Source organism: Schistocerca serialis, chromosome 3 (assembly GCF_023864345.2).
Source record: "Schistocerca serialis cubense isolate TAMUIC-IGC-003099 chromosome 3, iqSchSeri2.2, whole genome shotgun sequence".
Lineage (NCBI taxonomy): Eukaryota > Metazoa > Arthropoda > Insecta > Orthoptera > Acrididae > Schistocerca > Schistocerca serialis.
In genome coordinates this window covers 564,998,348-565,026,252 of record NC_064640.1, presented here as the reverse complement: position 1 = coordinate 565,026,252, position 27,905 = coordinate 564,998,348, and the positions used below count along the sequence as shown (strand labels likewise).

Sequence of the window (27,905 nt, the reverse complement as noted above, 5' to 3'; positions counted from 1 at the left end):
GTGATGAAAAATGTCAATGAGCAAACTTATCATGGAATGCTGCCATCAGTGCCAGATAACGATGCATATAGAAAGAGAGTAACTGTTATCATAAATTGTTCTTTGGTGTAAACACTAGCTTGTTTTCAAAATATCTCCCAAACTGATTGGAGTCCAGACAATGAGCTTGTCTCAGATCACTGCAGTATGCAATAAAGACATCTTATACATAGTCCAGAAAGAAGAAGCGCTTAACCTAACTGGGGATCAAGGAGTATCTCTTTTGTTTATAATGTCCTTATAGTTAAATTCTTTGTAGTATAGTGAGATGATGGTTTGATAATGATGAAAAATAACAGCAATTGTTCTCATGCCATATGCCATAATGCATTGGTTTCAGAGTGCATTTCAGTATTCTACATTTTATTGGCATATGTGTTGTAATATGTAACTAGATTCTGACATACTAGCTACCATTAGAGTTTTTGGTGTATTGCATCTGTGTAACAATACTTTCCTAGAAGGTATTTATTGATTTGTTACCACATTTCTTTTTAAGGCCATAGTATTTTATCTATTTTGTATGGTTTTCATGTTTTTTCTTTTGCATTAATCACTGTCACTTACAAGTGGCTCTATTCCAATTCTTGATTCTCATTTCCTGATTTTAAGAGTTACCACTAAACTGAGGAATCATGCAGTGTTCAAAATTTATGAAACTATTTTCTCTGACCATGCAGTAGTGTTCTTGACATATAGTTTCAGAGAACTTTTTGTCAGCCTGAAGTCAGCTTCTCTTCTTGGAAAAATAATAGTATCATGTTAGCCTACTTTCAATATGTTCTTGCTGCATTCAGTGTTTGGACTTTTCCTTATATGTCAGTAATTTTCCATCTCTTCTCTTGTAGCTTTCCTATCATTGACCATCAGTACTTTATTACTTCCTCCTTCAAGATACATCTTACACTAATACACAGAATGAAAACTCAGGAGAACCTTAAAGCTGATTCTAATATTTGCATCTTTTTTATGCATGTTGTAGATTACATTCTTCATCTTCGATAGGGGAGACATAGGGGCAGATTGGAGGTTCTCTCCATCAATTGACAAATGGGCTTGGGTACATTATTCAATGTATCACTTCTCTTTGAATAACAAAGATGTGGGTTTTCATTGCAGGTTGATACACAGTTTTAATCTGACACAAAAGCTTATAAACTATGCTTCAAAACTTAAGAAACAGGTCGATAAGGTAACATAACATATTAACAACTCAGCAGAAATGAAGAATAGTATGGGAATATGTTGCCAGAGGTTTTTCAGTCCTGCGCAGAAGGCTGGACATCAAATAGTGTGAGGTCAGCATGACTGTAATGCCAAATGGGCTGGCCCTAGAACACAAGGCTGTTGAGTGGACAGTAAAAGACGTGTGTCAATGTGTGAGCACTTACAATGCACCATGGTGGTGTTCTTAATAACAACATGACCCACAGGCAACATCTGGATGACTTCACACAGTGAAGAATCATTGGGAAACTGGAAGAAGGCTGAAGTGTGATGAGTGTAGCCCAAGAGTTTGCTATTGCTCACAGCATTGTTCCACGTAGGGTGCATTTAAAACCATAGGTACTGCTGTCTCAAAGAGAAGAGATGGTCGACCATGATTAACTACAGCAGAAGGTGATCACTACATTGTGCAATAGGCAAGAAGGGACCCACATCAAACAGCAGATGCAATTTCAACCACATTTAACAGGACTGCAAGGCACAAAATCTCATGCTCCACAGTGGCATGGTGACTGCATGGTGATGGTCTGTTAGCCAGACAACCAATACAGTGTGTTCTGTTGACACCCGTACATCAGTGGCACTGTTTTCGCTGGTGCCAAGAGCAAATGGACTGGACCAATGAGGACTGGGGTCACATGCTCTTCTCTGAGAGCAGCTTCAGTCTGAGCAGTAATTCTGGGTGTACCCTTATATGGCCATGGGTGAAACATGTAATGCATCCAGGACTATTTTGGAACATGATTGTTTCAGTGGTTCAAGTGTTCTGGTGTGGGGAGGCATAATGTTGCATTGGCATACTGACCTAATCTTTGAACATGGTACACCACCAGTCAACATTATTGTGACATTGTACCTCTTCCCTATATGCGTCATTTCAGGGGTGCATTCAACTGTGGCTTCATTTTTATGGATGACAATGCACTACAACAAACACGCCGCCACCCATTGTATTTAATCTATCCTTTCCAAACACCATCAAGTCCTCTGTAAAATAACCTGCTTAATAGCATCTTGGTCTACCTTTGGAGTGCAATACAGCAGTGATTCTGAGTGACATGGATTTGGTAAGTTTTTGACAGATTTCCAGAGGTGTCTGGCACCAGGTGTCTCTGCATGGATCACAGAGTTCCTACAAGGTGTGCAGTAGGCACCTGATAGCAACCCCAGGGACATCCACATTTCCTTATTACATCCATGAGACCCACAGAATGACTATAGCTCTTGCTTCAGATCAGTCAAATTTGATGGCCAAGGAATCAAAATGAGTTTACTATCATTCTCCCTCAGCTGCTGTAGCATGATTTGGGTCTTGTGACACAGACAGTTATCCTGCTGGAAGATGATATAGCTGTCAGGGAAGACATCAAGCATGAAGGGATGCAAATGGTCTCCAGTAATGTCCACATAGTCCATAGCTATCCTGGTGTCCACAGAAGACCAGACAAATGTCTACCCTGGCATAATATTGACCTGCTTAAGTCACTGGCACTGCACATTTTGAGCATTTGGGTCAAGGTGTATCGGGACATGACCGTCAATCAGATGTAACAAGAAACATGATTCATCTGACCAGGCAACATGTTTCCATTGACAAATGGGGCAATCTTGATGATTGTGTGCTCCCTGAATTGAGTCAACATGGAAACACACAAGGATCATCTGGAGCAGAGACCCATGTTTAGCAACGTGTGCTGAAGAATGTGCTCCAAAACATTTGTGCCAGCACTCTGTCATCAGATCTGCCACAGATTGTCGCCTAACCAGATTTACAGAGTGAGCAAGCCTCAGACCTCCACATTCTGTGATTAGACATGAACATCCAACACCTTTTTACATACTCAAAATTCCCCGAACTTCAGTGACTTTCTGTTGATGCATATGACAGTAGCACTTGAACAGCTGAATAGCTTTGCCATTTCTGAGGTGCTCATACTCAGGTGCCAGGCCATAATAGTGTGCCCTTTGTCAGTGTCACTTATGTCAGTGGATTTCACAATTTTCACCCCATATCATCACTAGAATCACAAAATGACTGATGTCACACTGTATTTCATATGATGAGAACCTTTAAAATGCTTTGGTGTCATGATTGAGGTCACTACCATAGAAGTTCTATAAAAACAACACAGAGAAGCTCATTCACTGTTCTGATGAACTCCATAATGTTTCCTGAAATTATGTTGAGAAGTAGTTTAAAGTATAGTTGTAGCTTTAATATGCATACAGTAAAAAATAATTACATATGATAGTATCTTCTCAATAACTGACAGACCTCCTGAATTTATGGAAACATAGGGTTCTTAGTTTTCGGAACTATCTTTCTTCTGTGTGGCAAAATAGGAAAAAGTTGTGTAATTTAGGGAAAGGGGAGGGGTTTGAGGATCACTATTACTAATGAAGTATGAAGAGGAATGGAGAGAAGGGTGAAGGAAAGCTGTCAGAGAGATATGAAGGACAAAGGCAGTAGATAAGTAACCACTGTGCCAGTGTCAACTCAGAGATGATAGAATGGAGGAATATTTATTTATTGTTCAGCTACTTCAACCATTACAAGGTGTAGCCTCTTTAATTTTAAGCTAACAAACACAATTTAAATTATTGTCTCCATGTCTCTCTGTCACCTGTTATCCCCTACCAAACAAAGCCAATGACTTTCTTTAGTTCTTCATCCCAGCAGCTAGTTGGTCTGCGTTGTGGACTTCATATTTCTCTAGGACTCCACTGTCTTTGTCCATATCCCATTATTTTTTCATGCAATATGTCCTACCCATTTCCATTTTAGAACATTTACATTTCCCATGACGTCCTGAATTTCTGTTATTGCTCTTATACAGGGTGACACAGAATAACGAGAATGTTTGAAATGAATAGTAGCAGCCACGTGCAGGTGGCTGCACTGCGGGTTCATGACAGTTAGCTAGTAAACAGTCCACAATTTCAGTAATCATGTATCAGTGGAATGGACAACAGCATGCTTTAGCCATAAAAGTGTTTTATAAAACCAGTGATAGTTTGGAGCAGCACAAAGGGAATTTCGATGTTTTTATAATTTAGGACATCATGATGCCATTCCGTCAAAACACTTGATAAATTGTTGGATTAATAACTTTGAAGAGACTGGATCTGCCCTAAAGAAGAAACCAGCAGATTGACCAAGCAGTGTGCATTCTCCAGCTAACATTGATGTTGTACGTGAGTCTGTCTTACGGAGCCCATGGTGTTCAATTCATAAACAAGCAGCAGTGGTTGGCATGTCCTGGGAGAGAGTTCACAGAATTCTGGATGCAATTCACAGTATCCCAGCTGAAATCTCACAGTGTTCAATGAGGAATCTCAACAGCAGATTTTGCAAATGTATTCATACAGGTGGATGCCATCTAAGGGACATAATTTTAAAAAATGATAAATGCCATCAATGTTTCATAAAAGACAAAGTTGTAAGGTTTCAATTGCTGTGAATGCAATTTTTTCCTTCATCACTTCTACTTTTATTTTATTGGATTGTGGAAATGTTCCCATTTTTCTGCATCACCCTGTACTTTCACTAATTTTTTATTTTTCTTAGTGAGACATAGGAATGATCTTGCCATAGCTCTCTGAGCTGTATGAAGTTATCTTTTGAAAACTCATTTAAAATCTAAATTTCACAGCCATACGTTAGTACAGGAAGAACACCCTGTCTGAAAATAAACTTTTTTAAGTTTTTTGGTTTATTAAGTTTAATAACAGTTGTTTGTTCCATAACCTTTCCGACCTAGTTGATACGGCAGACAATTTCAGGTTTTTAGTCCCCTCGGATATCAATCTATTGTTCCAGATAAACGTGTCTGTTAACATTTTTTAGACAGTTGTTGTTCACTATTGCCTTGCAGTTACTCACTTTTTGTGCATAATTTTTGTTTTGGACAGATTTATCTTAAGGACAGTTTTTCACAATTATCTGATAAATCCTTATAGAGGGTAGCAATTCTATCATTTGTTTTGCAGGACTGCTGTATCAACTGCTCATCTCAAGTTAGTGAGTCTTTTCCTATTTATTCTAATTTCCCCTCATTTCCGAATAATTTTGGACACAGTGATTCCAAAGACTGGTATAAATAGTTTTGTGGGTGTAGGGTCACCCTCCTTTGCTCCCATTCCAGTGGAAAATTCCCTCATGTGTTTTCAGTGCTGACAGAAATCCATTGAGATATGGTATCATAGATGTAACATAATTTATTTGTGTACTTTGTTTCCACAGACTGTCTAGGCAATTGCTGTATAACTGCAGTGTGACTGACAGAATTAAAAGGTTTTTTAAAAATCTATACAAGCTGTGCATAGGGGCATTTCATATTCATTGGCCTTGCTAATTACTTTGTGATGGGTGTGTGTATGCTCAACTGTACTACACTGTGAAATCCATCTTGTTCTAAGGATTGTGCATTTTCCACAATAGCATTTGTGGTCTGTCAAGGTTTTAGTGAAAACTTTATAGATAACAGGGAGTAAACTTATGGGACATCAGTTCTTCAGATTACGAATACTTGCTATTTCATGTAGAAGGATTATCTTTGCTATGTTCTGTGAGGTAGTGATGCTGCCTTTTTCTATATGGAAAGTAAAGATTCTAGCCAGATGTCTTTTTATGTTTCTTCACCACTAACCTTAAGTATTTCAGTTGTCAGACCATCACAATCTCTTGCTTTGGCATCCTTTTCTTATTTTTTTCGGGAGGGTTTCTAAGACTTCATCATTCTCATTTGCATAAGGTGTTACTAGTGGTCATGAGTTCATATTCTTTTGCATAAAACGTTCTTAGTAGTTCATGAGTTCTTTCATATAGTTTTCTGCAGTTCCCTGTATGCTCTAGAATTCCACCCTTACATGCTATGTGCCCTTTATCACTACCAGTTGCTAATATTTCATTTTTTTGCCAATCATAAGCTTTTTTTTAACTTTCTTGTAGTTTTTTTATTCTCTGGTGCTAATGTTATGGCATTTTCATTATATCTTTTTATATCAGCACTTGTTTCCTTCCTTATTATACACTTAGATAATTGTGAATGCTCTGTCTTGTCAACTGTTGTTTTTAATGTTCATCTCTCATTTCTTTAACAGTAAGGCCTTCGTTTCAACCATTTAACTCCCTGGTTATTAAGTAACTGTCACTAATCCCCCTATTTCTTTTGCAGTTTTCATGATCATTTGTGCTAGTTCTTATTCTGTTGACTGTTCTGATCCCATTGAAAGAATTTTCTGGAAATCTCCTTTTCTCACTTAATTTATTCATTTTGATAGTTTCATTTTTCACTAGTATTAGTTGCCTTCTTTCTTGTTGGATCCCCATGTCTACTTTCACTCATACAAGCCTGTGCTTGTTACTAGTATGAAACTGGTTTAAACTCTGAACATCTTTGCTTACTTTGTTTTCATTTACAAAATAAAATCTATTCCATTCAGGTTTTTGTGATCTGGGCTTTTTCATGACCATTTTCTATTGTGACGTTTCTTAAAAAAGATGTTGAAGGTGACAAAAATATTCACCTCAGCAAACTGAACAGGCATTCTGCCTCTCTCATTTCTCTCATCGATTCCATGGCAACCTACAGACACATGTCCTTGTGTGTGTGTGTGTGTGTGTGTGTTTTTTTATTATTATTATACCAACTTTAGCATTTAAACATTTAAATCCCCTATTATCAGTTTAAAGTAACACTCCCATTCATTATCATGTACATGCTTTACCTCCTCATAAAATGCTTCTATTTTCTCATGAGAACTGCTTGAAGTAGGAGCATACAGTTGCAGTATTAGTAACTTGTATCTTTTTCATATTTTTTATAACAATCCATGTTATCCTACTTGATATTCATTCTATTTCTTACTTATTGTTAGGAATCCCACACCATTTATTCTTCCACTTGGTTCTCCTGAATGGTACACAATGTTTCCTGAGTTTAGAGTTTAATATTTCATGCTGTTCCCCTTTATGATGTATTTCACTGGGCCCAATAACAGACCATTTGACTTTCTGTAATTCCTTCTCAATTTACTCACTCTATGTCCATCTTTACATGAATGGCAGTTACACGAGCAGGTGTACAGAGATTTGGCATTGGCAACATTTGTAGGTTTCCATACAAGCAGTGCTAAAGCAGTCCTCTCCTGGTGATGAAATAACTGGGAGACTAATCCACAGTTTTTATGTTAGCATTACTCATCATGTAAGACATAAAGCTTTGAATCATAATCACCACAGTTGATTGAGAACAGATTTTCAATCTGATTTTCCAGAGAGCACTACTTATCAGTGAAACAAATTATTTTGAAAATACCATTCAGTTATTTGATACTAACACGAAACAAGTACAAAATTGAAGTACACCTCATGCAGTTTGTGATGCTTACAAATGTGACACACGTGTGGTCCATATCGTGTACAGTTACATGAATATGGTATGTATCTACAACACAAACTCAGAATCTTTTGGGCAAGCTGGAAAATTACATTTTGTCATTTGCATCAAATGGAATATTCACAGTTTTCTACAGTTAAAATTATGAGGAGACAGAATGTAAGGTTAGTACTTACTTCAGGAAGCATAATTTCTGATTAGAGCTAAAATAACCCCTAAAAAATAGAAAATTGCAATCCTAACTTTTGGCATTTCTACATGTTCTCTCCCAGGGAAGAATGAGGAATTGGTTGGGGGAGGTTGGCAAAAGGGAACCCTAGGTGAAGATGGCCCCCATCTGTAGGAAAGATAAGAAGAGGCTTCCCCACATCCCCTCACCCAACCGATGAGTCCTTCTCAATCTTGTGTCCAAATGACCAGACCATTTTCAGCCTTTCCCAATCAACCCCTCTATGAAGGAGCAGCATTTAGTAGTTTACTAGGATTACTATTTTCTAATATAATTATAAAATTTTATCAGATTTATATCAGAATTTAGTTGACTTCTTCTGACATTAAATCATTCAGTGTCATACAGGACAGTGCACAGCTGTTGTGAACTTATGTTGTCAAATAAACGCCAAGTAAATAATAACACATTTGAAGGAAAGAGGCTCTTGTAGGCCAAACAATATCCCCCTTGTGCGTTATATGATCCAGGAAAGATGCTTTAGAATGGTAATGAAAATCAATAAAGTGTGATATATAACCCCATCTTGCTGAAATAAGATTTTTGCAGGACATGAGTGACATGTAACATGGCAAGGGTGAAGGTACATTGCGTATTCTCAGTAAAAACATTGTTAACCCTGTCTTCATGGAGATAAGACCTGATAATTGTATGTGATGAAATGCCACACCACACAATCACAGTCTGAATCTTAAGACTTTCATATAAACTCACAGATGTACTGTTGTATTTCTATACAATATTATCTTTGTATTGTGGTAAGAGGTGCCAATCCCTAATGCATGCCTTGTAACATCACTGACTTTTATTCCTCAGATATTTTCTTTGGAATTCATTGGATGGACACATGTGCTGGTAAAAATTTGATGTTGATCAGTGAACAGGTCATATTTTTCATTAATCTTTAAAAACATAGGCCAGGAACTTACATATACTCCTTGGAGTCTAATATATTTACATGAGTAGCAATCTACAATGGTGGTTTTAACTGTATTCTGATAAAAGTACATAATTAATCACAGTTTGGCAATATCTGACTTAACACAACTACAACGTGGTGGTAAATTACTGGAAATATTCAATACTGAATGACTATCGCTTGTAGGGAAGGGATTTCAGTTGTAGCCTAGCAATGACTCAATCACATGATTGACTCTGCCATGTCTCTGTGGTAGCTGACAGTGGATGTATATTACTGAATGCTTAGTAATGAGTAGAGGCAACTAACAGAACATCACTCCATGAATGTTTAACAGTATTTCACAGGCATCCTCATAACCAGTGGTTTAGCTTAGAATCTGGCTTCTTCCCAACTCTCCCCAAATCCATCTTCCCAACTCATTCCATTTTTCCTCCTTCAAGAAGGAATATATCATTCAGAAAGCTAGGAGTGCTGTTTTCTATTTTAAGTGTTTCTCTCAGCAATGTCAGAAGTAGGGCCTTGCAATTTTCCCATGCTTTCTGTCAGTTGAGGAGATCAGTCTGATCATTGCCAGGGAAATTGAGTGATTGAGCTCTGTCTTGATTTGGTCATGTAAAGCTGCTGTCACCAGCTGCACCCAGAAAAAGCAAGGTTGGTGGAGTGTTTGAGAGTGATGTGTGTTGCAAAATTTTTTGCAGAACCTAACACTTGGGCAAACAGATCTAAAAACTCAGAACACAAGGAATCCAGTTCATGGTGAAATACTTGATCTGACACCACATGCACCAGACTCATAATAGAAAAACCAAAAGTAGGAAAAGTGCCTAACCCAAAAAAGTTCTCAGTACTTGCATCATTAAACACCAAGTATGTAATGGGAAGGACAACTGACATGTAAACTATATCGGCTGTGAATTGTCCAAGAATAGGAATCTGCTGTTTGTTACAGCTTACTAACCGATACTTGATGTGCACCAGTGCCAGAAACCTGACCCTAACATATTTGTGGATACTGGGTAGGGACACAGTGGCTCTCATGTCAACTTGTAAGCATAATGGCTCATCCATCAGTCACAGTTCAATGAAAAGTTTATTCTGGCCTGCAGACAACAGCAAACACAATGACAAAATAATACAAATGCTGATGTTCATCGATTCCTGCAATGACTCTTGAGGATTGAAACACCACTGCTATGTGACCCTTATTTTTTACATTTATAACAAGAGGCCCAGTTGCCCACTCGTGCTCTATGAAACAAAAGGGGCATGAAGCAAATGGCATTCACTGTCCCTGCTGCCAAGATGTGTTTGCCAGTGTCAGCCCAGTTGGCTCATGTGTACTGCAGCTAGCTCCTCTTCCCCCAGTGCACTAGGCTTGGGCTGCACACTGTCAAAATTCATGGCATCACTCCAAGCCTCTAATTGGCGATCCACAATGGAGACTTCAAATGACTGTGCAGTATTCAAAACTTCCTCTAATACAGGGCCATCAAGCTGAAGGGCATGTCGATACTACTCCTCATCAGGGGCCAAATGAATTATTGAATTTTGGACCATGGTGTCCACATATGACTCATGAGAGTTAGATGTGGCAAACTGACCCTTACAACTCAGGCTAATCAAGAAACACTCAGTGTAACTGCCAGAATGTTGAATGCAAGCATGCAAACATACATGCATTGTGTTGTATATGTGGGATGGAATTCCATGTCTGTTGCACTTGGTCAGTTAATACAGGTACAGTTAATGCTGTTTGTGGATGACACTGGAGTTATCATCTGATGGTGTCTCATATGTGCTTGCTTGGAGACAGATTTGATTATCAAGGAAGCCAAGACAACATGTCAGCACTCTGTAAAGCAAATTGGGTTATAACAGCAGTATGTGGGTCAGCATTATCCCACTGAAAACATCCCTTGGAATGCAGTTCATGAATGACACCACAACAGGTCAAATCTCCAAACTGATGTACAAATTTGCATGGGATAATCACATGAGTGCTCCTGCTGTCATATGAAATTGCACCCCAGACTATAACTCCAGGTTGCAGCCATGCAGCTGGTCTCCTTCTAACCAACACATGGCCATCACTGCCACCGAGGCAGAACCAGCTCTCATCAGAAAACATAACTGACCTCCAACCTGCTCTCCAATGATCTCTTGCTGGACACCACTGAAGTCACAAATGACTGTGGTTTGGGGTCACTGGAATGCACAATACAGGGTATCTGGCTTGGAGCTATCCTTGAAGTAACCAATTTGTAACAGTTCATTGTGTCACTGTGGTGCCAATTGCTGCTCAAATTGCTGATGCAGCTGCAGTATGATGTGTCAGACCCATAGGCCGAACACAGTGGTCTTCCCTCTAGGTAGTGCCACATGGTCTTCTGGAGCTCATTCTTCTTGCAACTGTATGTTCTCTTGACCACTGCTGCCAGCAGACATGTGTAATGACTGCATTCATGCCAAGTCTTTCTGCAATATCACGGTAGGAACATCCAGCTTCTTGTAGCCCTGTTACACTAGCTCATTCAGACTCAATGGGGTGTTAATAATGGCATCTCTGACACTTTAAGGCATTCTTGACCCACATCAACTCACCACATTCAATCTCAAAGTTAATTTATGCTCATGACCATTACAGCTTGTATTTATAGCAAACCTGATTTGCATCCTCATAGTGGTGCTACCATTGCCACTCTTACGTAACTCATACAAAATTGACATCATCTTTCAGATGCAGAAACACACCTACCAACTTTCCTTTATGTCGCACAACTCCTTCTTGATGTTGCAATTTTATCAGTCTGTGTATGTCATTGTGACTCAGGAAGAAAATGTCTTCTATTAGAATATGTTGAGAATTGGCACTCCTACCTTAGTGAAATGTTGGCTTAAATTAAATTAAATATCATTTAGCATTGTTGGCTGGGAGATCCCACAGGGTGGTTCAGTCACTGAATGGAAAGGGTGTTCATCATCCATGCACTGTTGGCTCTTTCCTTGTGGATATATGAGAGTTGTGTCGTATATATCTTTGTGGAGTCTATGTGAATGTAATGGATGTGTGTGTATACTGTAGTAGTTTCACATGCCGCCCCCTTACCCCCCTCCCTCCCCCCCGACCACTGCGGGTTTGGGAGTTAGAATAGAACTGAGGTGTTCCTGCCTGTTGTAAGAGGCAACTACAAGGAGTCTCCTTTTCCATTTAATAAATTATGATCCCCTTTTATTGTCTGACCTCCATCTTTCCAAATTCTACAGAAATGCAGGCCATTTGGGGAAGGATGCCTTATGTGGTGCATCATGTATTCATCGTGCACTGAGAACTTCTGCACCTATTATTGTAATAGAAATATAATTGCACCCATAATCCATGCTTCTGGGCAAGGACGTCTTACTGGGTGCATAAGTTACATCCATTGGGCACATCATCTCTCGTACCCACAATAAAAATGGATCTTTTTGCACCCAATATCCAGCACAGTAGTCATTCCATCATGGAGAGGGGAGGGGGGGGGGGGGGTGTTCGTCATGTACCCTCTTGGTTGTAGCCCCCTGACAAAACAGGAATCACACAGCTGATGCTTGAGCTGCTAGCTCCCCACATATGCCAAGGAGTAGATGCCTGTCTACCTGGGGACTCCCAACAATGGCCGTCCTGCCAGGTGGTCTCTGCTGCAGCTGGGAGGTGCCCATAGGGAGAGCCCCTGATCGGAGTGGGTGGCTTCAGGGCAGATCGCCTGCAATGAAGGTGATGAATTTGTTTGATGCTGGTGATCAAACGGCCCCAGCAGTCTCTAAGCAAGGGGAAGGCCAGTATAATGCTGACAGATATGACCCCAAATTGTTCCCTTCCCTGGCTACACCATGGGAGAAACACAGGGGTTAGGATCAATGACAGACACACTCTTCCCAATTCTTATTTGCGCAAGGTCTGATCGTGAATCCTTTTTAACAACAAAGCCTCTGTTTTTCATAGAGCACTTAGAGGACAAGTTCAGGGAAGCAGTGGGAATGTCCCTAAATACAGAATTGCAGAATGGGTCAATCCTGATAAAAACAGCATTTCCTGCCCAGTCATGTGCATTGCTCACCTGTGACAAGGTGGGTAATGTCTTGCTTTCCATTATACCTCATAAGACCTTAAACATGGTCCAGGGGATTATACTCTATAGAGATCCCCTCTTGCAGTCCGATGACAATTTGCATGCCAACCTACAGCAAAGAGGTTTACACTTTGTCAGGCTTGTCTATAGGGAGGCCTAAGGATAACAGGGTTGCTACCGGTCCCTTCCTCTTGGCATATGAGGGTGATTCTTCACCTAAAAATGTCAAGGTGATGATATACCAGTGTGATGTTGAGCCCTATGTTCCTCCCCCTATGTGGTGCTTCAAATTTGAGCACTTGTCTTCTTGTTGTAATGACAGCCCCACATGTCGGGGATGCGGACATCTGTCACGCATTAATGTTCCTTGTGCCCCTCCTCACATTTGTGTCAACTGTAGAGAGCACCATTCCCCCTGTTCATTGGACTGCTCCATTTTTTCAGAAAGAGAGGAATATCATGGATTATAAGACACTGGACAGACTGACCTACACAGAGGCAAAAAAGAAATATGACTAGCGAAACTCTGTGCACATGATATCATCCTATGCTTTAACTATGATGATGTCACCCTCTCTGGTGACAGCAAGCCTGTCTGCTGTGCATTGTATAGTGGGCCCTCAGGGCTGCTTGATTTCACCAGCCAGCTTGATGGTTGGAGGCACTCCTCCTCCCGTTACTCCCCTAACATCTAGTTCAGGAGCAATGCCCCCCCCCCACCCCCCTGCTGCCATCAGGGACATCAGTCTCCACCCCTCAGCTGGAGTAGCAACTGCCTCCTCCAACTCCTCTTGCAAGGAAGGGGTCCCATGGGACACTGCCTTCCTAAGTTTCTGCTGCTGTGAAGCTGGACACCAGCGAGTGGCTGAAAGGTCCACAAGTTTCTGGTCATAAGGCTTTGCAATCATCATCAGTTGCTGAGACAAACTCAGAGAAGCCTTCCCAGCCAGAGAAAGCAAAATAGAGCGAGAGGGCAAGAAAAAGAAAATCATAAAGAAAAAGAGATCCCAGTGGCTCCTACACAAACACTTCCTGTAAGCTCCAGTTCTGAGGATGAGGTGGAGGTCCTAGGTCTCTCTGGAGCCTCAAAATTGGTGGACACAGAGACCACAAGCCCTCAACAGGTGGCAGCAGGTGACCTTGGGGCATAAAATACCTCCTCAATGTATTCATGCCCTCCCAGTACACTGAAAGCTTATTCCTCCAGTGGAATTGCAGCAGTTTTTTCCACCACCTGTACGAGCTATGGAAACTCATAAGTACCTCCAAACGACTTTATAGGCTGTGGCTGTCAGGGCAAGGGCAACGCAGGTATTACCGTCTGCAATGTCTGTCTTCCCCACATGGCAAAGTACCTCAACATGTATTGGTTGCACTGGTTTCTCAACCCTCCCGCCCCTCCTTTTCTAATTTTGGGTCATTTCAGTGCCTATAACCCTCTGTGGTGTGGGACCATGAGCACTGGCCATGGCAAAGATGTCGAAAATCTACTGACACAGCTCGATCTTTGTCTTTTAAATACTGGTGCTCCCACACATTTCAGTGTGGCGCATGGCATCTACTCAGCCATTGAGCTTTCAGTCTGTAGCCCTGGCTTTCTACCATCTATTCACTGGAGAGTTCTTGATGACCTGTGTGGTAGTGACCATTTCCCAATCTTCCTGTACCAATCCCCGCATCACTTTCCTGGTCGCCTGCCCAGATGGGCTCTTAACACGGCTGACTGAGATGCTTTCCTATCTGCTGCCACTATTCGGTCTCCACCATATGGCAATATCGATGTGGTTATCCCAAACATGACTGCGACCATTGTTTCTGCTTCTGTCTTGACATTCCCCTCCTCCTCAGTAACCCCCAGTCGAAGACAGTGCCTTGGTGGTTACCAGAAATTACTGAGGCGGTTAGAGATTGTAGGTGGGCTCTCTAACATCATAAGCAGCACCCATCAATGAAGCACCTCATTGCCTTTAAATAGCTCTGTGCCGGGGCCTGCCAACTAATAAAAAGACAGAAGCAGGAGTGCTTGGAACAGTTTGTTTCAACCAGTGGATCACATACCTCTCCTTCTCACATTTGGACATAGATCAGATGCCTTTAGAGATTCCACGCCCCTGCAGGTGTACCTGGGATTTCCATGAATGGAGCTATCTGTACCAACCCAGACACAATCACTGAACATTTGGCTGCACATTATGCTGGAACTTCTGCATCAGAGAATTATCAAACTGCCTTTTGTATCCTAAAATAGCGAGTGGAAGAAAAGTGATTATCTTTTACTACATGCCATATGGAAGCATACAATGCTGCATTCAGTGAGTGGGAATCCCTTAGTGCCCTTACCCCTTGTCCTGATTCAGCATCAGGGCCAGACCATATTCACTATCAAATGCTTAAACATCTCTCAGTGAATTACCAGCATCAATCCTTACAGTCTTCAACTGCATCTAGAGCAAGGGTGAGTTCCCATCACAACGGCGCAAAAGCATTATTGTTCCAATGCTGAAACCTAGTAAGAACCCCTTAGAGATGGGCAGCTACTGCCCCATTAGACTCAGCAATGTTCTGTGTAAGTTGCTCAAACACATGGTGAGCTAGTAGCTGGTTGGCCCCTTGAGTCTCTGGTGGTTTCAGCATTGGTCACTTCGCCACAGATTATTTGGTATACCTAGAGTCAGCTATCCGTACAGCCTTTGCCCAATGTCAATACCTTATTTCCATGTTTTTTGACTTAGAAAAGGCCTATGACACAACATGCAGACATCACATCCTCACTACATTACACAAGTGGTGTCTCAAGATCCAACTCCCGATCTTCATACAGAATTTTTTGTCACTCTGTACTTTCCAAGTTTAATTCAGTGCTTTCCATGGTTGAGCCCATATCAAAGAGAATGGGGTCCTGCAGGGCTCTGTATTGAGTGTTCCTCTCTTTTTGGTGGCCATTAATGGTCTAGCAGCAGCTGTCACCTTCCCTATATGCTGATGATGTTTGCATTCAGGCCTATGACACAACATGCAGACATCAAATCCTCACTACATTACACAAGTGGTGTCTCCAGATCCAACTCCCGATCTTCATACAGAATTTTTTGTCACTCTGTACTTTCCAAGTTTAATTCAGTGCTTTCCATGGTTGAGCCCATATCCAAGAGAATGGGGTCCTGCAGGGCTCTGTATTGAGTGTTCCTCTCTTTTTGGTGGCCATTAATGGTCTAGCAGCAGCTGTCACCTTCCCTATATGCTGATGACGTTTGCATTCAGTTTTACTCCTCTAGTATCAGTGTTGTTGAATGCCACCTGCAGGAAGCCATACAAAAGGTGCTTTCATGGGCCCTCACCCATGGCTTTCAACTTTCAGCTGCGAAGACTTGCATAATACCCTTCTGACCCCCTCATACTCTCCACCCACATCCAGAACTTTACCTTGATTGCTTACTACTTAACATAGTGAAGACTTACCGCTTTTTGTAACTAGTCTTCGATGCCTTGCTAACTTGGCTTCCCCATCTTCATCAGCTTAAGCAAAAATGCTAACAGCATTTTAACACTCTTTGCTGCAGGAGTAACACAGTCTGCCTTGATTATGGAAGCCCAGATAACGGTTTGGCATTGCCCTCAGCATTGTGGATACTGGACCCAATACACCACTGCAGGGTTCAACTTCTGACAGGAGCTTTCTGAACTAGCCCTAAGTGAACAGCCTACTCATGAAGGTTGAGGTGCCTTCATTGCAGAACCAGCACCAACAACCGCTTGTTAATTATGTCACTCATGTCTGTAGTTCACCTGAGCATCCAACAAATTACTGCCTCCTCTTCCCAAACAGGGTAATCCATCTCTCGCAATGGCGGCCCAGATTATGGATTATGATAGCAGTCCATGTTCGGTTCCTTCTTTGCGAACTTGAGTTTTTCCCTCTACCACCTTTCCTCTGGATCCACTCACACCCCCACGGTCCTTACATTGGCCACAGCTTTGTCTGAACCTATCACAAGAACCAAAAGACTCAGCTCATCCTGAAGCTCTCCACCGCCAATTTTTCCTTATTCTCAGCAATTTATGGGGCTCACAGATAGTGTACAGTGACGGCTCAATGGTAGATGGTCACATTGGCTTCACTTACACTCGTGCTGGACATACTGAACAGAGTACCTTGCCTGATGGCTGCAGTGTTTTCACTGCAGAATTGGTAGCCATCTCTCGTGCTCTTGAGCATATCTGCTCCTGCACCAGTGAGTCTTTCCTCATCTGTAGTGACTCCTTAAGCAGCCTACAAGCTCTCAACTAGTGCTACCCTCACCATCATTCACTAATGTCTATCCAGGGATCTGTTTATGCCCTCAAACACTGTGGATGTTTGATGTCCTTCATCAGGACCACAGGACATGTCGAAATCCTGGGAAATTAACTTGATACAGGCTGGCCAAACAGGCTACCGGTAAACCAACTTTGGAGATTTACACTCCAGAAATTGATTTCCGAATGGCCTTACTCTCTAAAGTTTTTGGGATCTGGAATGCCAAATGGTGCACTCTAACTACACCAAATAAATTACGTGCTATAAAGAAGACAACAAATGTGTGGAGGTCATCCATGTGAGCCACTCGCTAGGACTCCAGTGTCCTTTGCTGGCTCTGCAGCGGTCATACTTGGCTGACTCACTGTCATCTCCTCTTATCACAAAGAACCACCCCAGTGCCACTGTGGTTCCCAATTGACAGTAGCCCATATCCTGTGGGACTATCCCAATCTCTTGATGGACTGCCTATTATGTTAGGTGACAATGCCTCAACAGCTACTCTAGTTTTAAGTTTTATTCAAGAGGGGTTTTTTATCCCTCAAACTGAGTGTGGGTGCCTGGCCTTATCTCCCAGCCCTCACCATACCTGCTTTTTTTACTGTTTCTCCTCCTCTTGTATTGTCTGTTCAACTTTGTCTTCTGATGTGTCTGGCCTTTAGCCTAAGCTTTTAGGCTGGAGGTTTCAGTGCACTGTAGTGTGGCTGGCAAATGGAGATGGACATGTTTATGGAACACGGGACTGATGACCTCAGTAGTTTAGTCTGTTCACCCAACCAACCAACATGCCCTCACTTCATGAGACACAGCTGAGAGGTTCGGAATTAAATCCAGTATAATGGGTTATAGATTGGTGATCAGAAGCTTCAAATCACCACCTCTCTTCTGATGAAATAGTTTCTCACTCTTGATGTTGAAGTTTCCCTTACAACATACACTGCTTGACATAAAAGTGGACCACCCACAAGGGGAGGAAAAAACAAAATGAAACTTCACAGGTTTAGAAGTCATGTAATGCACTGTGGTGATTACAATCTCAAATCATATTTCTAAAGAACTTGGCAATATGAGCCCCCTTATCGGTATGAGATGGTTCCACACATTTTATTGGGTACAGAACTGGACATCGTAATGGCTAAGGAAGCACCTCAACACCATGCAGACAGTTCACAGAAACACATGCTATGTGTGGACCATCCTTGTCCTGTTGAAAAATGTTATCATGATGCTGTTGCATGTGGGTTAACACTTGACAATGCAGGCTGTCTGTGACATACTGATAAGTGATTATAGTTCCCTCAACTCTACCAGTCATGACCTGAAGTCATAAAGGAGTAACACCACAGTGCCTTTCAAAAACACTGGAGGACTGGAACTTCTCCCCAGGTCAGTGACATACTCACTTTTGATGGTTATCTGAGGTAGAGCAGAAACACAGTTCATCACTGAACACAATGTGATGGCATTCATCAACAGCCCATACATCCCAGTCACAGCACCACTCCAAAAGCAGCCATTTGTGTTGTGGTGTGGCAGCAATGCATGGGATGGTAATTCCCTAGTCCAGCTACTGTTAGGCTCTGACCAGTGGTGCAGGATGACACAGAATGTTGCACGGACTCCATTACTTGTTCTCAGGCACTGATGTGTAGGGGTAGAATGTGTTTAGTGAACAATACATGCCCTACATATATGAATATTCCATGATTCCACCATGCAGCCAAATGGAGACCCACAGTGAGGCCCCTTTCAAACTCTGTTAGCTGCTGATAACACTGATTCACAGGAGTATGTGCTGCTTCTGTGTCCTTCACAGTGATCACTCAACATCTGATGCTGTTTGCAATGTATATATACCCTAAACAGGCCTCGTAACAATACTAAACATGAACATCAATACACTCTGGTGTCCATTACCTCTGTCACTGAGAACTGCAACTCTAAGCATTTACATACCTGCCGATGATCTGTACTTCTATGAAGTTACATGGACACCATATCTTGTTATTGCTTCACTCTTTTTATAAAGCACTGTGTTTTCACTACTGCAAGATCAATTACAGTGATAACTCAATGTTTTTGAGTGATATGCTCTGCACCACAGAAGAATCAGCATTTACTGAACTTAATGCAATGTGGATGAAACAGTGTTCGTCAATATGAAGTTCTGATCAGTCACTGTCTCACACTAAAGGGAAACAGAGAGGTGATGTGTGCCTTATAGGACCTTGGCAGGCAGTTCAAGAGTTAGTCAACAGCTGAATAAGTTTTCATTCCAAATCAGTGGCAGATCTTTTGAGATATCAAATTCAGTTAGACTGATGGGTGAAGTGAACACACTTTGAGATTTGGATTCACTTTAAAGTGGAAAATTGGAAAAAAAAGTGGCAATTTTAGTTAGAAATAATTATTAGAACTCAAAAGTTAGTAGACTTAATTTGAAAACTGTGTGCTGTAGTTAGAAAGAAAATTTTGCATACTCTATTGCTAGTTTCTTCTGCTTTTCCCAAGAACTTCTTAAGAAAAAAGAGACAAAGAAAACTACCATCGATCCTCATCTATGAACTAGAGAGAAGATCTTGTAGGCTGTGGAAAAATTACTAAAAATGTAATTAAAACAAACAAACATTGTCCAGACAGGCCTTGAAGGCCCAACAGTACCAACCAGCCACTGTGTCAATCTCAGACCTTAGCTGTCACTGGATGCGGATACAGAGGGGCATCTGGTCAGCACGCTGCTCTCCTCGCCGTTGCCAGTTTTCATGACTGGTGCTGCTACTTCTGAGTCAAGTAGCTCCTCAGTTGGTCTCACAAAGGTTGAGTACAGCCCACTTGCCAACAGCACTCAGCAGACCCAGACACTGATCCATCCAAGTGCTATCCAAGCTCAACAGCCCTTAAATTCGATAAACTGATGGGAACCGGTGTTATCACTACAGCAATACCGCTGGCTTCAAACATGTAATCAGTATCATATTAGGTAAATAACATATTCTTGAAGGATGGTTAGAAGCACAAAAAACAGATTAATTACAATGTTAACAGTCAGAAAACGAACTGTTATGCTTCATCAAAAGTTTTCCGCCCCCCCCCCCCCCCAACCCCCTCACTCCAACCAGCACCATCACCAGCAGCAACACCACCTTTTTCTGTCATTGCACACTGCACCATTTGAAATAGAATTACCTGAGAACATGTGATGCAGAATGCAAGTCAGTAGCTGAGCTACAATAATGACATGTTCTGTGTACAGTCATTCATTTGCTGGTTAGCCATACAGTGCAGAATAACTATGCTGAAAAATTAGGGGAAAGTTTCTCTTTTATGAAGGAATTACTCAGTTGATTTATTTCTAAATAAAGAGTTCAGTAATTGTCAGCTGTATAAACTGCAACATTTATTAAATACTAACAAGGATTCACTAACCTTTCTTTGCTAATAGCATGAAATTTTGTGTTCTCTGTTGTGTAACAGCTGCAGTTAGATTAGGAAAGATATCAACAGTTGGGAGCACTGTTAATTACTGTGTGGATAAGGTAGTGTATTGGTGTGGTATTCACTGAAATGTATCCAGCACCATGAATGCCACAAACAGCATTCAATACAAATTTGCACCTGTGTTCTGTTTGCTGTAAATAAGGCTTTGTTTCTTCTTTCTGTCATTGCTTGATGACCATCTGGTGAAAGCAAATTTTGACCAGAACTATTGCACTTCACAAACGCTTCCTTCAAACACAATATGGATGGTATCATCTATGCATATATTGCACTTTCCCTGAGAGTTGTAAATAACAAAGCAACTTTTTGTAGTATCATTTACCTGTTACTATGAAAAGTATTTAGCAAAATAAAAAAAATATTTATTAAACTGTAACTCATAAATAATGTTAAAATAGTTTACATGATTTAACTGCATATATAGCTGGGATTAGATGAGGAAGAACAAGCCAGTTTTATAAAGGCAGCATTATTTGTTTTCATTACAGACATACAAAAGTATGGTCCATATGTAAAACCCCACATTACAAGCAAAAAGTTCTCCCATTCTCCCTCTGCCCCTGTGGACCCTATCACCACCAAAGATATGCAAGGTGATGATGTCTCGGATGAGAAAGTCCTTGAAAATACCAACTGCAACATCACAGTAAATCTTGAGGACAAAACGAATGTGATTGGCTTCATTTCTGAATGGATTAACGCATACAATTTCATCTCACGTGAGTAAAATAAAAGAATTAGAAAAGATGAGAGGTGCAAGTCTCTTGGGTACTGTAATTGATAAAATAATCACTTGTAACTTATTTTAAGTGTTTGTCTATTGTTGGTAGATGCAAATGTTATACTAAGTCATTCATACTTCTCTTCAATATAGCTTTCTTAGAAATAAAAGTAAGTAGACAAAGAATCCATTTATGATATTTAATATGTGTTAAATAATGTTTACTTAGTAGTGGTGTTTGATTTTACATACAAAATAAAACCAATCCATTAAAATATATCACTTAATCATATATTGTAATAGATAAAGTAATATTCACAGATATTCTCCATGTTTTAGTTTTGTTTAAACTGAGCAGCATACAGTAAAAAAAGTGAAATATTCTACTGCAGTAATAATTGTTATTCATATATTGCATTACAGTTAGTTAAAAATGCATTGTTTTACAGGAAACCAGGAGAAGTTCTACCTGTATCTTATCCTAAGTGTAACGGCGGGGCTCGTCCTCTTCCTGGGACTGGTAATAGGACGGCTTCTGCTACAACGCCGTAGAAGCCAGCGCAATCCAAAGCCTTCGGCTCCACCAACAGAACAGACATTACCAAATGGTTTTACAGATGACCTGAGTGAAGCAGAAATGGAGACAGCAGTTTCTGGATCAGACACAGTCCTCGGACTTGTTCCTACCAAAGCTCCAAATGTGCCAGGTCGAACACCACCTACAAGTGTATCAGAAGTTGTGCGGTTCGGAGGCAGCAGTGGAATTCCACGGAGCCTGAACCGTGCCACAAACAGCCAGTATTACTATGGCTGACGTGGGCTGGGTGTCCGGACCCCTGATGGTCCGGATGCTCAAGCACAAGGAAGGATTTGTCCTGGAACTCGCACCTACTGTTTTTAGAACAGTTTGTGCATGTGTATTCCAGCAGCATCTGGCACCATTTGTGTGCATTTAAGCAGAGAAAAGGTCAAAAGAAAATTACTCTTGCTATGTTTACAAGTCCGCCTATCCTTACAATGACAAGTGATTAATCCCTGAGACAATATATGTATATGTATAAATACAGTGACTTTATCAATTTGTCCAAATTTATAATGTCATCTCTGGGATTTAAATAAATTAAACGATTGAGACAAAACTTTGTTATGTGCCTGTTGCAGCTGTGAAATAGTCTTTAGAAGAATGGAAGATTCGTTATGACTGTTACAGTGTGTGAACACAAGATATTCACCTAGTACCTGCTTTTCAAGCAAAGCGGTTCAAGAAGGTTTCATTAGATTGCTGTATCGAGAAGATGCGGTTCATATACAATCAATGGACACTCCACACTGACTGTGAATAACTACTGTAAAGTCTATTTTCTTAAGATATAATAATCTGCATGGAGAAATTAATGTACTTATACATTTGACTGAATTGACCATCAGTGGTTATGTCTAAGGAAGTTAAGCATCAGTGTGTCTCTAAGTACAATGCAGAAACAGAGAGATTTTTCAAAAGTTTTGTATAATACAAGGAGCATTCCATAACAGAAATGTGTGTTACATAAATTTCTTAAAGATTTATTCACTTTTGTGTTGAACTACCCATATTGGAGCATTAATTTGTGCAGTGTGTCTAATTTTTCAATTTTAAACATTATTGTGATTTCTATCAACTTAATTTTTGTTGCAAGTGTAATTAGCAGATTTGTTGGTGAGAAAGTTACTATTAACATATTTTTAATTCCGTGGTTATTGAATTGTCTGAATCTATCTAAGAAACACTTTTACTGCATATCATAAGAGTTTAGTGTTTGCTAAATTCTTAATATCTGACTACATGAAATCAACATACATGATCACAGATGATGTCAATACCCAGTGAGTTTAAAGTCCACTGAAATATGTTCCCTGAGAGTCCAAAATATTAAGCCCAATCAACTGTTCAAGCTGTCATATGAGCCCCTTTTTGGTTTATAAAATCTAATTCATGGACATAATGCACTGAAAACACATTGCAGGAAGGTTTGTTCAGTATATGCAGTGAGCTTTTGAGATGGAGCTTGATTTATTTGTTAAGGAATCACTCTCATGTTTGCATATTTCAATAAATGGGGAAATGTCTACTTCAGACTAGTCAGTGCCTTGGCCCTATATCCTTTCATACAACGGGCCATAATGTAAGCAGTTTTGCATCAATTGTTTGCCACACACCTATGCAGTCAACACATAATGCAGTGTTAGATTTCTAATGCATTATGCATTGTAATACACAGATGCAAATTAGATGGAGTCAGAGTTAACAATTTTATCAATAATTAATTAAATTAAAGGAATCTACACCGCTTTAGTTTTCCAAAGGCATAACCCATGAACACAAAGCATGCTGTTGATGTTAATAAATTCCTACAATGAATTGGTCTGGTATATGTACATGGCAAGAGTCACATTATTAAAAGCAATACATTCTGTGTACATTTTACTAGGGTAGTTAATCTTTTTAGTACTAAAAAGATCCCCATAGATAGCAGAATTTGTTTTAATAGTCAAGTTTCCTTCATTATCAGAACATTTCAGCACATTATTATTACTGTTATTGTAACAACAAGGATTAATAAATTCGGGTATTTATATTATTTTGACCTAGTCTCTGCCCTTCTACTCTGTACGCCATTTATTTTGTAATATTTTCTCAGTTACTATTCCTTGTGTGTGTGTGTGTGTGTGTGTGTGTGTGTGTGTGTGTTCATGCGTGTGTGTGTGTGTGTGTGTGTGTGTGTGTGTGTGTGTGTGTGTGTGTGTGTGTGAGAGAGAGAGAGAGAGAGAGAGAGAGAAACAATAAAAAATAGTTATCTTAGAATTATTACCCAGTACAAAGTAACATAATTGAACTGTAACAATATTGACACAGAACAAGTCACTTATACTTTAGGAAACATGAGTAATTATGAGGAACTACTTTGATTTTTGTGTCAGCAGATGAATGCAGAGAAAAGAACCTAACTCAGTATACATTATACATTACTTTGACATACAATTTTTTTCATGGATAAATAGATATACCAATTCATTTTAGGCAAGAGATTAGCTTTTTATTTCCCTTTATATCCTATTGGTGCAACATATTATTAGTTTCTGTGATCTGACTTGATAATATGATTTGGTATGAATTGCATTTGGTTTTTGTTTCATTTTTCTTTTATAAGATGAAAATTGTCTGGAAACATAGTTTTATTGCAACTTTTATCCTTGCCCCAATTCAGGTTGGGTGCACATCCCCTATGGCAGGAGCCATTTAAACCATTTCTGTTAATTACATAGAACCTATAACATGCGCTTAGTATCAGTGGAAGGAGTTTTCTGGTAATATATCATGAATGTGTTTCATCAGTAAACCTCTGTTTTATTATTACACCAAACACTGACAATATTGACATCTTATGAATTATTTTTTGCACATAATGTGCATGTCAAGTGTTGGTGAATGAAAATTCTTTTTATTTACCATGAAACTATGAAAGCCTAGTTAACAAACACCAATTATAAATTCACTACCTATTCATTTTTGTGTTTGCAACAGCACTGACATCAGAAAACACACACACACACACACACACACACACACACACACACCTGAAAGATATGCACAAGTCATTTTGCACAAAATTTCTAACTGTCTGTCAAAGCTCATTGCCTCTCGATGACTTGGCATTTTCTGTGGCTCAAAAAAATTAAATATGTTTTATCATTCAGTTTATCTTTTACAGTGTGTAGTACATCTTTCTAAGTAACAATGTAGATCACTCTGCTACTACAATAATAATAAAAATAATGATAAAAAGAATGCAAGAAACTGATACTGAATTCTCACTCTTCTCATACCTCTCTGTTGGCTAGTCACTTTTATAGTCAAGTACCGCTAATACATTTAGTAATAGTATAACACTTCAATCCTTGAACCCCAATCACCACCATCCTACACGCACTGTTCAACAAAACACTTTGCGGTTATAAGAAATATTATGGTGCGTTATGTTTTCTACATTATTTTTCTTTTCATGTCTTCAGAAACACTTGTGTCTCCAGAAATACTCTATTGTCTAAACCAGTGCACCTAGCACTTCTTGCAGAAAGAAAAACAGGATAAGAGATTACTACCAATATACTTGTCTCACACAAACATAAATGTGTTACAACTATTTTGGTGTATTGGAACATCTAGTGTCTAAGAGAATTACTTCAATATTGATAGTAAAAGATGTTAAAGAATTGAATGTAAACTATGGCTCGTTACTGATCTAGATGACCTGCTGCTGCAGGAATAAAAATAATAAGAATTTTGGCCAAAAATACTGATTTCTTATTGTAAATCTCTCTGGTGTCCAGCCAGGTGGCAGTGACGAAATTGTGTAATGTTTCAATAAGTGTTATGCTCATGACCTTGTGGTGAAATCACTAGGGTGTAGCTAAATAAACATATTGCCAGAAACTAGAGACCTTTTCAATTAGAAGTTGATATTTTAGCCAGAATTGTTAGAGAGTTTCAGTTTTGCCACTTAAATGGAAACTTGAGAGCTGTTCAGCAGTATAACCTAAGAAAGTCTACATTTAAATACCTGACCCCTCACAAAAATAAATAAGCCAGCAACCAGAAAACAAATCTTGATATTTCAGAACATATTTCCACACATTAAAATACAATAAATGAGGTACAGAAATTGATTTATTATCTGACGGCAGCAGCAGATTCATTACAGGCATGAGATCCTATGGTGTAGTCCACATTTTCTTCTCCAGCATTATCATAAATTAGAGAAAGAAGCAGATTTTTTTGTTTCTGTTATGTTTAAACATCTTTATTTCATTCCCTTTCTGCCTACACTACATCAGAGAAGTTTTTAAAAACATGTTCCTTGGTGGAAAAGTGGCACATTGCTGCTTTAAAGTCAACTTAACAAATCAGTGCAATGTATTACAGCCAGTACTGTTAGATAGTGTAATGGTATTTATTTCATGTATGTGAAATGAGGGAAGAATGTGGAACACTGCTTCATACTACTCAGGCTTGTTTTGTACATATTTCACAAGGAAGCAAATCATAATTTTTATCTGATCTATTGCGTATTCTCATAAAACATACTTTTGAATAATGATGAACCAAAGTGTGAATGAATTACAACATAAATTTTGTAAACCACTTCTGCATAAAGATATGTTGTGTGTATGTAAGGTTGACATCATTTGTATATTATTTTATTGTCTGTAGACACCCTAGATTTGCATTTCATCTTGATGTGTAATATAACATAATAAATCTTTTTTTGTAAATTGAAAAAAAAAAAAATATCATGGAGGTACAGTTGTATTAAGAGTATGTACATTTTCATAATCATAAAGAGAAATAAGAAATCTGTGTGTGTGTGTGTGTGTGTGTGTGTGTGTGTGTGTGTGTGTGTGTGTGTGTGTGTGTGTGTGTGTGTGTGTGTTTGGCTGATGAAGAATACTTGCTATCATCCTGTAATTACCATGGACAGATGAACAGTAACTTATATGGAATCTGAGTTTCTTTTATACACCTTGTGTAAATCAATTTTCAATAACACTGCAATCGAGATTACATCATGATGTTCATCAAAATTAATGTCATATTTAGTGTTATTTTTTTAAAGATTTCTTTGTACCTATTATATTTGTCAGTATTCTGTATTGTGTTTAAAACTTTGGTAATGTGAAGAATTCAGAACTGTCCTCACAAACCACAAAAGTATCTGGTCAGTTGCTCATCGTGAACTGTAATATCTGATACACAATGTTCAGGAATGAAAATTGCTTAATGCGACTAGTATCCTATGAACATATGTGCACAAAATAGTATGATAACCTTTTATAAAGAAGACATGAAATATTGATACAGGACTTTGTTTAGATGTGGAATATGGACATCTCAGGTTGGCATTTTTTACTATATACCTGAATATCTGAAAGTGCAATATCATTTATACTAACAAAGACAAAATTATTTAATATTTGTCTGTAAGACACGTGATATGTAATTATATAAATACAGTTTAAATTCTATTATTTTTTTTTTATTATTCCTGCATCCTCTTTGTTTCCCCTGTTGTTGTGAGACATATCAAGGATCATTAAAGCATTTATTAAAATATGTTTTCTACATCTTGTGGATACCAATCGCAATCCATATAGTGATTCTGTCAGTACAATCATTGACCATTATCCTATTCATAATATTTATCACCAAGGGATTTGTAAGAATGTGTCTCTTGCACAGTTTTTCAATGGTTAAACAAACAATAAACTTCATATTCAACTCTTTTTTTTCTTCCAGTCATTTTGTAAACATGATAATAATGAAAGAAGTTGGCTTTAGAACACTCAACACCTTGGTTAACAGTGCCCTTCCTGAATATGAACATATGCATTTAGTGGTCTTGATAAAGTGTGCTTTGCTTACAAACT

The 27,905-nt window shown here is 39.4% G+C and overlaps 1 protein-coding gene across 1 annotated transcript in view; it reads left to right on the top strand.

Moving 5' to 3' along the window:
* The window catches only part of LOC126471020 (protein eva-1), a 333,354-nt gene extending 305,851 nt beyond the window's left edge, over window positions 1–27,503 (top strand). Inside the window, exons 7-8 of the mRNA XM_050099080.1 lie at window positions 21,211–21,441; window positions 21,893–27,503. Of these exons, the coding sequence (XP_049955037.1) occupies window positions 21,211–21,441; window positions 21,893–22,257 (596 nt within the window). The 3' untranslated portion in view covers window positions 22,258–27,503. The remainder of the gene's footprint in view (window positions 1–21,210; window positions 21,442–21,892) is intronic.
* The last annotated feature ends 402 nt before the right edge of the window (window positions 27,504–27,905 follow it).